General features: G+C 42.1%; 1 protein-coding gene across 1 annotated transcript in view; it reads left to right on the forward strand.

Annotated features, from left to right (window-relative positions):
• The window catches only part of CORIN (corin, serine peptidase), a gene marked incomplete at its 5' end in the record, with an annotated part of 51,770 nt that extends 46,224 nt beyond the window's left edge, over positions 1–5,546 (forward strand). The window contains 3 exons of the mRNA XM_009697273.1: positions 2,921–3,192; positions 4,818–4,951; positions 5,364–5,546. Coding sequence (XP_009695575.1) covers positions 2,921–3,192; positions 4,818–4,951; positions 5,364–5,546 — 589 coding nt within the window. The remainder of the gene's footprint in view (positions 1–2,920; positions 3,193–4,817; positions 4,952–5,363) is intronic.
• Between the last annotated feature and the right edge of the window lie 8,726 nt (positions 5,547–14,272).

Raw genomic sequence — 14,272 nt, forward strand, 5'->3', positions numbered from 1 at the left:
AGACCAAGACACTAATCCTGTAGTTCTCAGGCAACTGCCATAGATTAAAAAAATCATTCAGGGCACCAGCATAGAAATGACCCTGGAAAAATGCTGTGGCCATTAGTATCTGAGGCCCTGTGGTGGATGGAGAGTCCGGAGTGCAGAGAAAGTTTACATGTCTTAGGAATTGTCTTGGTCATTGTCAGCTTTTTGGTGCTAACCAACATTGCTTTTCCTGAACCACAGATTTTGGAGGGAAGTTTATTACCTCATTTCTTTTGTCTTGTACTGAAGGTTTTTAATTGGGTTTCTAAAGATAATTAAAATGTGTGTTTTCTGCTGTAGTTAGCAAGTACTTTTCTGCTACGTGGTTTTCATTACTGCTTAATCCTGCTTTAAACTGGTTCTTGCTCATTCGAAATTATTTTAGACTACACTAAACACTTTTCTTTCTGTTGAAGCCAGCAGAAATTCTGTGGTAAGCAACTATCTCTTGACTGATATTTCTTTAGAACATTAATCATTCCCTCCTTCAGTAATAATGTCATATTTTTATTTCTGAAATACTGAGTTCTTTGGTATTTGTTGGTGTCCGTCCCCCCTGTTCCCCCCCCCCCTTTTTTTTTTTTCCTGGCTCTTGATGGAACTTGTGGTAGGGACAAAGTTTGTGACTTTTGCATCCAAGCCAGAAGACGTTAGGCAGGTGATAGTGTATCTCTAGAGGAAGCCCTAAGGATGTTCAAGAACTGATTCTATTCAGAGAGAAGTAATAACCAGAAACTTAAAACGGCTTCCTTCTAAACTAACAGAATGCTAAACCTGAATAATACAACAATATTGTATTTATCAGATTTTGGGTCCTGCCCAGTAATATCTCTTCTTTCCCCATCTATTTTGAAGTAAAGCTAAGCAGCATTTGGAATATTTCTTTATCTTTGGAAGAACTTTTTCTGGTGATCGAAAATAAAGGGTGGGATTTAGAGGCAGATCCTTCAGCAGTATTGGACTGCTACTGAATTTCATGGGTAAGAGATTTCTCTCATTAGTGAAACATAAGCAAAGAAGGTGTGAAATTCATAAAGTAAAAATTCTCCCATTTTTGTCAAATGCAGAAAGACTGCAACTACATTTTGGAGCTGTTCATTTACACCTCATGTAGGGCTATATAATATCTAGGTGAGCTCAGAGTATTACGTGTGAAAGGTCTCCTTCACGTTTGTATTCTAAATGCCTTAAGGTACTGAGATATTTTGGTTTAATCATTCATTGAGGAGTTATATGAACTTTTTTCTCTTCTGCCTCTCCAAATAGATTTCAGGGTATGTTCCCAGCATCCTGAAATCTTTAAGTTCTTCATTTGTATAGCTTGATACAGCAACAGCAAGATCATTCTTGATGCCTTGAAGATTTCTTGACATAAAGTATTTAAACATTTACCAAACCAACCCAATAAGCCAACAATTAAAACAGATTTTAAAGTGCTCTGGTGCTTTAGACAAAATGCTCCATTTTGTGAAGTATTTTATGAAGTTCATGTGAAGTTTGGGATACAAAACACAAGGACCATATAACAAAAATGCAGCAGAAAGTATTAATGCAAATAGTCATAAAGACTTGTAGGGGGCATAAATGGAAAGAGCTACATTAAACATTGTGTCCTTTGCTAGTATTATTAGTATAGTCCCCAGAGTTTTGTCAAGATTGTTTTGAAATGCATTACACCAAAGCATCCAAGCCATTAAGTTTGTTTTTTTTTTTTCCTCGACTGTAGGGCAATACATTCTGGCTGTGACTGCTCGTTGCTCTGAGCAATGCTCTTTTACAATGGCCGTAAACAAAATACCACATGAATATTCTTAGCACTTAATCTTGTAACTTTATGGAAAAACTTGCAAACTGATCATGATAAAATGATCATTATAGTCTGAAATATCAGCATTTTCATGCAACTTAGGCTATAAAAATAGCCTTTATTTAGCAACCACATCTCTTTACAAATTACAGAAATTACAATCCTGTTGAGTACTGTGAAAAAGCCGAAATTTTGCATGCTTTGAGTTACATGGCTTTGATTAAACTTTGATATTGTCAAAGGTGCTTAGTTACATGGAACTGTCTTTCATCAGTTGTGAGAAATGCTGACTTTTTTGAGTGTTTTTAGAATCACAGACTAATTAGGAACCTGTGACTTCGCCTGTGACCAGTTACAGTCAAGAGATTACACCTTTGAAGCCTTTCAAAATGTCTGTTTTTCTTACATGTCTCAACAGACACTAGTTCAGTCTTCCCACTTGGATCATATGCATCATTTTTTTGGTGATCTTGTATATTTACCAAGAGAGTCTTAAACAATTATGAGTCAAAGTAACCTTTGGTCTTAGACATAGGAAGCATACTTGGCACAGACTGAATGCCCAATAAATAAGGGACTTTTCCCATAGCTATCATAAAAGATTTAATTTTCCTAACAGAATTGCTTTTTTGAGACTCCTTTGGGATTTCAGCTAGGCTTACTGCTGTCAGCAGCATACTACTGAACAAGACCGTCCCCCCCAGAGGAATCTGTGCACACCTGCCAGTGAGTGTGCGAGCACCAAAGACCAGGGCAGGATCCAAGGGATAATTTTGAGAGCCTTTGGCATTTAATACAGCAACTACTAGGTGGTTATGTATCTGCTGAAGGTGTGAGCTTTAATTTGTTTGGTAACGGGCAGGAAGGAAATGGAAAGCATTGTCTTCTGTTGCTCAGATCTTAGCTGCAAGTAATGATGCCTAAGTATTTGGGTTTTTTCTTGTAGCATTTGTATGTGCAAGGCTTTGCAAAGTGCAATGTCCTAAAAGTCAGGGAGAGGAAATTCTCAGGTATTTTAGCTTAAAAGAACACTCTTGATTGAAATTTACCATTTTTTCTTTTTTTTTTTTTTTTTTTTTCACAAAGGAGAGAGAATGCAGCTGTTTGGAAAGTAGTGTTTGGGATTAGCAACCTTGACCACCCATCGGGCTTCATGCAGACCCGGCTAGTGAAGACCATTATCCTCCACCCGCGCTACAACAGAGCAGTCGTAGACTATGATATCAGCATTGTGGAACTAGATGAGGATATCAACGAGACAAGCTATGTAAGACCTGTCTGTCTGCCCAGCAGGGACCAGCTGGTTCGGCCAGATACCTACTGCTACATCACAGGCTGGGGACACATGGGCAACAAAAGTAAGATCAATATTTCTGGGACTTTTCTGGGAAAAACACGCTAACCTTCCACGGAGTTAATCAAATAAGTGATCTCATTACAAAGCTTTATCCATTTATGCTATTACTGGGCCTTATTAAATACCAGGGAACTGTAACTACTCATGAAGGGATCTAGCTGTGCCTGAAGCCTGCCTTTTTCAAATCAGTAGCCTGAATTTATGCTCCGTAATACTTATGTAGACAAGTGGCTTGATTTTCAAAAATGTTGAGGATCTAGAAACTCCTATCAAGAAAGTCACCTGCATTGGTTATCATTTTACTGGCTTAGGTTGTATTCACAACTGTATTGAGAAGGTGTCAGATCGTCAGCGGGGGGGGCAACGTTTTTAGTTCAGTGAGAGCAGAAGGCACTGAAAGCTCTTGAGCCAAGGCTGAACAGACATCTTCTTGAGTCAATATTCTGTGTCACGCTTTGGACTTGTGACATGATGTATTCCATCCAGCCATAATCACAAGTGGTGGTTTTGTCTCTCTGAACAGAACGTTAGTGTACTTTCTTGTTCTGTGGCCACTGCAACCCCTGGGTCCCAGGACAAGAGCAATTGTGTTGTGTAAATCATTGCTTAGACAAAACGATTCTGCATGCATCATATGCAAACTATCCTGGCCCCAACCCTCTTAACGCTCTAGCCATTGTGTTTCTCCCTTTGCTGTTACAGTAATTGCTAGGGCAGGCTGTCGTTCTGTATGCTGGAGAAGGAAATTTTCCTTTCAGTATTGCTTCAGGTGGGACTTCACCTCTAGTGGCCAGGTCAGATATGTGGCAAAAATCAAATTGCAGATGTGAGGGATAGGCTGTTTACTAGCAGCTCTACCCATCTAAAACTATCTTTTATGTAACGGCAGGAAAAAACCCCCGCAGAATGCTTTTGCACCACTGGTAAGTGGGAAAAAGTTCTTTGTTCTCTAATGTGGTTTCAGCATTGGTTTTAAAGGTTTTACGTTATGAAGCATCAAAAACCATTATAGCTACACAGCATTTAGTACTTCATGCCCTAGGGTGACCAACTGTCCTTAGAATTTGAGCTCAGCTGTTTAGACTAGGAAGAAGCCCTTCATTGTCTCCTGAATATGCTAAAGTAATTTCAGTAACCTTTGAATTCTCATTCCCTGATACACTCTCTAACTCAAATTTACCCAAGCATAACTCAAAATGGCTGTGATTATACCGGGCTTTACCACGAGAGACACTGAGAGGCAGGGAGATGTGACCATGGAACAGTGAGTCAAACCTCTCCTCCACCTCCCTCATGCTACTGTTTTCCAGCCAATATTGCCCCCATCTTAGATACCCTTACTCTGTAAAGGTGCTCTCCCTCCTCAGTCTGTCAGCACAAACGATAAACGGCAACTGTCACTCCGGGCTTCACGAACCCTGCAATGCAGCAACGCAAACCCCACCTGCTTTCAACTCTGCTTTGCGCAAAAGGGGGATTCTTCTCTCCTTACGTTTAATACGTACATATTAAGTAATATTTATAATCTATCCTAATGGAAATATTTATCATCTCTCAAAGAGCCATCACAGCTGAGTATTTGTGTGTTTGTGTGTGTATAGTTTAATGCTTAATTCCATTTTCCAGTGCCTTTCAAGCTTCAAGAAGGAGAAGTTCGCATCATTTCCTTAGAACAATGCCAGTCATACTTTGACATGAAAACCATCACCAGCAGGATGCTGTGCGCTGGCTACGAGTCTGGCACTGTGGACTCTTGCATGGTAGGAGAAACTCACAACATGTTTATTGGGTATAGCATACTTCATCTGCTGTAGGAATGACATGTTATTTACATATTTTAACCCAACTTGTATTATTATTATTGGTGTAATCAACTTCAGTTTATGATAATGAAATGCTGCTTGAGGACTCTTAAGGTTTATCCATATTGTTTAACTATTAGACTGTCTTTTTTTTTTTTATAATTTGTATGAGCCTTCTGCAGGTAATATTTTGTACAAATATAACAGGGAATAAATACTGGTAACGCTGCATGCTGCTATGTAGTTCAGCAGAGCAGCCAGTTTTTACAGCAGAGACACTTAAAGGTAAATCGCAGTAGGAACAGCTTTAACCATATGACTGCCGGCCATGCGTAGCCCCCGTAAACTGTTTTTTTCTTTCCTCTTGCAGGGTGACAGTGGAGGGCCGCTTGTGTGTGAGCAACCAGCAGGGCGCTGGACTTTGTTTGGTTTAACGTCTTGGGGCTCCGTCTGCTTTTCCAAGGTTTTGGGACCTGGAGTTTACAGTAATGTGTCACATTTTATTGAGTGGATTGAAAGACAAATATACATCCACACCTTTCTGCTAAACTAACTCCAGATGGTAAGAATTGTGCTGACAGACAAGAAAAAAGGAATCAGCACTTCAACTCTGAAGATTCTGCAGTCCAGGAACTCTATGAAAAGGAGAAAGGAGTTTCGAGCTCTATCTGTTCTTGTTGCAGAGCTGTGGAATATGCAGTGTATGTTAACGGTAACTCTCTGCTGGTGAATACACCTTGGGGTAGAATTAATAATCCCTTTCACTTTTCTTTTAACTGTGTTGTGGTGCTATTCCAAACACAGCAAAAGGCTTAAAAGAAAAGAATTGGCCACTTTCTGCCTTTCAGCTATTCAAACTAAGCAGTAGCACAGACTAGAAAAACCTTTTTAGGTAACCTATTTTGATACTATTCAACTAGTAGCACACGCATTTTCACTCACTTGTTGTCATGAGGAATGAACTCAGCGCATTCAGACAGCGCTGACAGGACCTATATTCGCAGGGGTGACACCAGGCACGGCCGTACCGTGTGCCGGAGGGTGGGGAAGAGATCAATGAGTTTGTACGTCTGAGTGGCACAGGGCAAACCAAGGTACATGTGCGGGTCTCCGAAGGCGCGTTGCCGTGTGCTGCTGGTGTGCCCAAGGAAACGCATTCTGTCCGTCAGGGTGGCAAACTTCCACAAGCATAGACCTGTACTGTCCTGGCTCCGCAGCTTCTGTTCCCAGAGCCAGCCAGAATACCTCTGCAGGGTGATGGAGGGACCAGCAGGCCAACAGAGCCATGGCTACCACCTGTGGCACCCAAGACCAAACTGTAGTTGTTCAGACTCTGGACAGTTTCTACCACTCAATTTTCTGAAGCTTGCAACGTCTTACTGTGTCCAGGAAACACCCGTGTCTTGACAGCACTACACCGATTAGCACATTTATCAAACCCATGCCCCACTGGCTTTATTCCCCATTTTGTAGAGCGTGTTCAGCCTATAAAGCGTGTGTTGACCACCTCCAGCCCTCTAAAAACATCACAGGGTTGGCAATGCCACTGCAACAGTTTCCCCTCCTAGAGTCGGCTACTTTGAACATCTGGTGAGATATGGAAAATGCAGATTTAAAATGCCAAAGGTGCAGTGTGAGCAGTATCCCAAATACTGGGAAACTGGATATTTTTTAAGAGGTCTCTTCTATTGTCTTGCATTGAGAGTTTCATTTTGCTTAGCAAGTTTAAACAGCTGGGAGGAAGCAAAAGGCAGAAAGAAATCTGAATGACAGAAGACTCTGATTCCAGCTTCTGTTCAAGTAAACATTAGAAATACGTTAAGCGAAGTCCAACAGCTTCATCAGCAAAGGCTCCCAGAGCCCTGCTCAAGCCCTTGGCAGGCAGGTGGCAGAGTGCTCCGTGCAGTAGGTGAGAGGCTAAGCCGTGACTCCTGCAGAGTCTGGTTGAAAAACATGATAAAGGCGCTTGGCACCTCTCTGGTCACCCGGTCGGTGACGTCCTGCGCAGCTCCCAGCTGTTGGGAGGCCAGCGCCGGAGCAGTCAGGAACCTGAGGACTGCAGGACCAATTTCACCTGGGAGCAACGCGTTTAAAATGTGTTTTCAGTGCCATGCCTGGTCCCGTGTGAATCCAGCCTAAGGCATAGAATTACCCTCTCTGCTACCTCTGGCGTGCCCCCACGACAACATGGCAGGGCCTTGTCAATACCATGACTGCCGTATGTAGAAACGTGCTTTAAAAGAGCTAACAAATGAACATATTAATCATGTTACAACTAACTACATAGGTCTGACTATTGCTTTAGTGAACGTTTACCTCTTATTTCCACATCTTCTTATTTTAACACACCTAATATTAGACATACTAGACAGCGCTTTAGACAGCATTATTAATAAATATTCAATATTTATGTTATAGATTATTGAACTCTATTTAAGTGACTATTGTATCACCATTTCATCTTCAGAAAGAAAACCCTCCCAGGCTTTGCTAGGTTGGTTCTTTTTTTATATATATATTAAGGATTTTGTTAACATATAAATGCTCTTCTTCCCCCAGCTATAAATGAGAGAAAGCAGCTGTGACCATGCTTTTCCAGTGCAAGTAGATCACAGATGAAGCAGGTTATTGATGCCCTTGCCTCAAGGATATAGAAGCCAGAGCTCTCAGTCTGCCACTTTAGCTTTTCTCTGGGGCCAGGATCTCCGCAGCTGCAGGGCAGCACAGTTCAAAGTCCCAGAGACAGTTACCGAGAGTTAGGGGAGTAGGTGGCCCCGGGGCCATCCCTCCGACCTGCCCAGTGACAGGTGGGTTTCAGCGAAGTCTGCTTTCCAAAAGTAAAAACAAAGCAGTGCTGTTGTGAAACGAACAACTCGGCTTGACACCTCTCCACCAGATGAAGTAGTTAGCAGCTTTGAATTTGTAAAGCGCTGGAGTACATATAATAATTTCAAGTAGATATTCGCACTACCAGATGATAGTATGTAATTAAACATTTCAATTAACTGGGTTTGGCTTGCCACCAGTTTGCAAGCAGTCCCTCCCAGGAACTGAGGGAGAGTCCTGCTTAAACGTATGGTCCAGCTGCCTCCCGTATGGGATCAGTCTGAAGAACTGACAGGCTAAGCCCCATCCCAAATGGCTGTAGCAGGGAGCAATCAGGTTTTTTCCTTCCCCACAACTGTGTCTGACACAACATTCCACATAAAGAGGAAATTTGTAATTTTATAAATGTATTTTTCTACTGCTTTTTTTATGCGTGCACATGAAACAAGCAAACGTACTCTTCCTTCCACTGTATCAAGCCTTTCTCTGTGTGCTGACGTAACGGCTCTGATCACAATTACGCTGTTTCTTTTACAAGTGTAGCCTCACCGTAAGGTAACAATGGTTGGTTTTACATCTGCCACAGCTGTAGCTCCAAACGGAAGCAATGTCACACAGTCAAGCAGATGTGTTTGTTTCTAGCTGTACGAATAAAAATTTACAACCGTTTTCCAAGTAACTTCTCTCTTGAGAATGTGTTTTAATCTTTAGAGAGAGACTTAATGGCAATATGGGGGTATGAAGTTATAACTTTAGCAATGATGCCTAAAAAATAGCCTTAAAAAGGTATTTGCATATCCTTCTCTAGCTCTTGTAAGCAGCCCCGACAGCCCTGTTAGCACTACACCACTTGTGGAGGTTCTGGCACTACCACCGCTGTACAACTTTGAGTTTCTTCTGCATGTATGCTTCCAATACAGAATGTTACCAAGAATACCACTGCCAACAACTACTGTGGATTGAAAAATCTGAAAAACCAAAGCTGCAATCAAATTTTTCTAAACACATTTTGTTCTATGGCTTTCCTCAGGAATACAATTAGTTTGAAATAATCATCTCCTTTTAACTGGTATGCAGCATTTCAACAACATGTACATGTGCTGAAATCAAAATAATGAGCGTGCAGAAACTAAAAAAGTTAAAATTTGCCTTTTCACTACAGACAACAGTAAGGTATCCAGGACCATGACAGCAAGAGTAACATAACCAGAATAGAACAGGAACAGGTAATACAAACCTCAGACTGAAGTTCAGCTATGAGAACGTTCTTAACACAATTGCCTTCAGAACTCATCTGTTCACCTCAGCAGAGAGCAAGGGCTGGTCTGACCAGCAGCAGTGCCAGGGCCAGCAGGAGCGGTGGGTGGTCGGCCTTAGCCGGCCCTCAGCCTTGTGCTGCAGCCAGCAGGGCTGAGGGAAAAACCACAGCTTGGGTTAAACGTTCGGCTCAAACTGTGCCCCAGGTACAGACCACAGCTCACTGTGCTGGGAAAACACTCACTCAATAAAGGCTGTGCCTGACTGCCACCTGCAAATGTTTAAGCACAGGTGTGGCTGCTGTGGAAATAATTTTTAAAATGTATTTTTTTCTGTAATTCAAATATTGCACATCAAAAAGTGAGTTAAAGCTGCTCTAGGCATAGCTACAAAGTTCGGGAGAGTTGAAGGTGGTTTTTTTGGTTTGCTTTAAAATGACAATCAAAAGTGTAAATGCTGTGCTTTTCCCTCATGACATCTGGAAGGCACCTGTGAGATGATCTTGAAAAGCTTGTTTTCAAAATGGAAAAGTCAGGTCATGCTGTGCCTAAGTGCAGAAGCAAGCAGGGGATCATGATGTCTCCAGTGCTTAAAAAAAATAAAGGAAACATTCAACTGCTGGGAAGCAAAGGGAGAGTGATTCGCTTGCACCCTTCATTTGGCACCACTTTATATATGGCCAATTAACATTTGAAGCTTTTATTAATGACTCACTACTCTCATCTCCCCTTCAGTAAAAAATAGCAAGTGATCACAGTAGACAGCCCTTAGATATTTCTGCTGTTTGTCCACAAAAAAAGAAAAAAAAAAGGAAAAAAAAAAGAAAAAAGAAACAGATTAGGTTTTACACAATGGATAATTTTGTCACTTAGACTGCTTGTCAAAGTCCACTAAAAGAACACAACTTACAGTGACAATTTTAAGCAACACACGCCATCAGTAAAACAACACACACACACACAAATTTATGTGTGTGTGTGTTATTTTGTACCACTTCAAGTGGTACAAAAGTATTTGCAACCTCAGCACAGAGGAACTTTTAAAAGGACCTTAAGTTTCAAGGCAACTCACAGGGCCTGGCACTTTTGAGACCCAGATGAAATCATCCTTCACCCAACTGAAGAACCCATCCTGAAAGCCTCACCGCACTAAGCAGTGAGTAGCAGGGTGACTAGGCTTGTAAAACGCTGCGTAATAGCAATTTAAGTGTCCCAGAGGCACCATGCAGCTGGCCGCAGGGCTAACAGATGACTGCCTCTTATGTTTCTTCCTGTAGTTCTTTGATGCCATGGCACTCAGTCCCAGAGGATTTTGGAAGATTTTACTCTGAATGCTTACAGCTTTGGTACAATACACATGCGAACTCCTGAGACTGCATCACCAGTTATGTGCCAAATCCCCTGGCAGGTTCTGCTCCTGCAGCAAAGGCAACAGAAGATGCGGTCACAGAGCAGTGTTCTCCCCCGAACTCCTTTTTACGGTGACAGGAAGGGGACAGAGCTGAGCCCTGCACTCCCTCAGGTCACTGCAAGTCCTGGAGCTCCCATGAGAGCTCAATGTACCTCAGTCATGGAGTCACAGCCTTGTAGGACTGTACAACAGAATAATCTGTTCTCTGCGGCCACACGTGAAGACAGGCCATAGATTTAAGGTGCAGAAGAAACATTCAGGTGAGACAAGAGAAACAAAACCACTATTTGACTTTTAGGGCAGGAAAGCACTGGCCTGGCCTGCTTCTCTGGAGCTCTTTACAGCAGGAGAACATCTGCCAGGGAGGGTAATGGTACAGCGAAGCCTGCCTTGGGGCTGTGGAGCAGAGCAGATGACTTCATTGAATCCCAGCAAGTCTGTTGCTGTACGATTCTGCCCTTGTACCAGCTAATCCCCCAGCACAACCTGCTGGCCCTTCTGCGTCTTCTTCTTAGACACCTCGCAGTTCCCGTAGCTTGTAGAGAGGGTGGAGATGTTTCGCTGAGGACACCTGGAGTCCGCTCCTGGCAAGGTGCCCCTCTGCAGCAAGAAGGATGCTACAGACAAAACACCTGAAAATCCTAATGGCAAACCAACATGCTGGACATGATCTCTTAGAATTGAATGTCTGCCATCACTTCAAAGGTCCCCACTAACCTTATGTTAGAACTTACCAAAAATATTTTGTCATATGTTCAACCAAATTTAAAAAAAAAAAAAAAAAAGAGTATTTGCATAAATGGCTGTCATCACTGGCTCCTTCTACTGTTTTTCTTCTACTGGTGAAACAAAAAGGATATTTTTCTCCTCACTAACACTAGGGATTGAGTCAGCTGCAATTACATTCTACCTTTTGAAAACAGAACCGTTTTCAACTTTTGGTAACATGTGGTGACCTGCATTTGAATGAACTTAACATGCCCTCAATATCTGCCCTGCATAGCAGCAGCTGCCTCAGACCTCACAGCGTTTGTTTAAATTCTTTCAGAGATCTTAAAAGATGTGGAATATGTAATGTTGATCATTGACATGGAAAGCTCATGGTTCAATTAAAAAGCAGAGCCCTTGCCCCAAACATGGTGCCTAAAAATAAACACATAAATCTTGGCAATTTGAAAGTAGAAAGTTCTAGAAAGAAACAGAACAAAAAAAATGGGCTAAATACTAATAGTTTGTTAGCAGCTACCGTTGAGGAAACTGTTTATTTCAACAGGTGCTAGAGGACACAAACAATTTCCTAAGTTCTTCCATAAATGGGTCATGTAAATTTTGGGGGAGGGAAGTAAAAAGGAGGCACTATTTTAGACAGTCTGGAATCCTGAAGTAGCCACAGGCACCTCAGCCAGCTTTTGTGCAGTGTGCAGAGTGGCGGGAAGCTGGCAGAGACAGGACATCTCCAAGACAGATGAGCAACACAGCTCAGATCTGGGACATGCAATGGGTTATCCTTTCTTTTGGGCAGCCTTTAGAGATACTTCAGCTGTTTATTATAAAAGTCTGGAGGAATGTAAAAACACCTGAGAGTGAAGAAGAGTAATGTCATCAGCTAGAAGCTGCTATTTGTAAGAGAAGACCTGAAGACAGACTGGAGCTACCCCCTGCCACTGGCAGACAATTCTGCAGTGCATGAGGTAGAGTTCAGAGAAAAGTCAGGCAGCCAACATCTGAGTTGGGTGAGGAGGAAAAGAAGTCCAGTCAGTGGCAAATGACATGATGTGGCAAATTACATGATATGGCTCATGGAGGCAAAAAGAAGGGATGTAGCAGCAGGATGAACTATTAAGGAGAACAAAAGGCTGCACTAGGATTTGCTCTTTTTGTGGAAGAGGAAGGTGAAGGAGACCCGTGACACACACATCGCATCTGGTGGTTAAAATTGTGTTTGCCCAGCACCGAGACAGCCCATGCAATCGCCTGGTGAACAAACCGGACCACAGTGGTTAAAACACTTACTGTATACCCACAGTGGAGGAGTCCTGCAACAAGCCATCCCAGCCCTTCTGCTTGCTTCAGACTTCAGCAAGTGGTGAATCCCAGGGAACACTAGGATTTTAGGACAGCAGTGCGAGGGAGTAGGTTGGCTTACCTGAACTGGATCCTGCAAATCTGTATTCATGCAATGTCCTGTCCATAACACCACGAGCTATTATGCAGTGCTGCATACAAGAAATAAACAGTACACAAAGTCTACTGTGTAAAAAAATACAAAAAACAACCCAGCCATTTAGATCTTGAACATCTTAATAAATTATTGAAAAGCTTTATAAACAAAAAGGCTTTTAAGGAAATGTGTGCATCATCTCCCTTGGCTGAAGAAAACAAAACCACAATGTAGCATAAATCAAAAGTTATTAGTCTTGGGTTTCAGTTAGCATTCCAACCTTGTAAGATACATTAAAGCATCTTCTTCACACAAAACAGAATTCAAACCTGCCTTCTGTGCTAGAGAAACAGCACTGCTGCCCTCCTCAGAAGCACAAACAGAGACTTTGGCACATGAATTATTACCACCAAATGTGTCTGAATGAGTTTCCTTTGATGAATTCAGAAATAGGGTCTTTTCGGAGTTCAAGCCATTTGTATTCCCAGACTCATCCTGAATGTCTGGTGAGAAGGAGGTGTCCTCTACTAATCCATCTCTTGAACAGGCCTGAAAAGGTGTTTTAGATGTTGGCAAAACACTGGCAATGCTTTCTTCCTCTGATACAGCACCTGTGGCTAAGCTGGAAGACCCAGAAGTAGCCTGGAACTCCACTCTACAGTTCACAGTCCAGTCATCTTTCCATTTCTTAATTGCTTCCCTCTGCTCCTCGGGGGTCAGCCTGTCAAGGTGCTTGGCTCTCAACACCGGAGATGGAAACAATGTTCCTTGGAGAACTCTCAGCAAATATCTACAAAATAAACCCAATTTCAAATAAGCTGTTTAGAAGCAGACTCAAAACTGTTTCCAGCAACACTAAAGGAAACCAAACACCATTCAAGTAACCCTGAGGCTGCAGCAGCCTCTGAAACCGTTTTTGCAGGTGTTGTTTTGTGAACATAAACTATAAGGCCAGCAACTGCACCAGCACATATTTTAAAACTGGCATTTTCAAAGACAGACACTGATCTCAGGTGCTTCCATTTTTCTGTCCCGAACATGGTTCTCCTACACACTAGTTACTGCAGCAACGTGCACTTGCAACTTCAATGAAGGGCTGGGATCCCAACTACACTGAAAGTGGAGCTTCCTGTGTATAATGTCAGGCCCCAGAAAAAAGGCATCAAAATCAGTGAGCAGTTTAGAGTTTCCCTAGCCCTTCAGCCCCACAAAGAAGCCTGTACATGCATTCTTTGTTCTAAATATTCTTATATATATTCATGACATAAATTTCAAACAGAAAATAGTTTCACAAATAAACACAGACTAAGCACAGTACTTCTATGTATATGTCCTGGTTTCAGCTGGGATAGAGTAAATTTTCCACAGAATGTCATGCTCAGTATACTCTTTTTTTTTTTTTCCTTGGGTTTTATTCCTCTCTCTCTCTGTTATCTCCCTTTTCATTACTACTATTATTTTTTATTATTATTAACTTTATTTCAATTATTACATTGTTCTCTCAACCGATGGGTTTTATGTTTTTCTGATTCTCCTCCCCATCCCACTGGGGGCGGGGGGCCGAGGCAGGGGGAAGAGTAAGCAACCAGCTGCGTGGTTCCTAGTTGCTGGCTGAGGCTAAACCA

The sequence above is a fragment of the Cariama cristata genome, unplaced genomic scaffold (assembly GCF_000690535.1).
Source record: "Cariama cristata isolate BGI_N322 unplaced genomic scaffold, ASM69053v1 scaffold4553, whole genome shotgun sequence".
NCBI classification, from domain to species: Eukaryota; Metazoa; Chordata; class Aves; order Cariamiformes; family Cariamidae; genus Cariama; species Cariama cristata.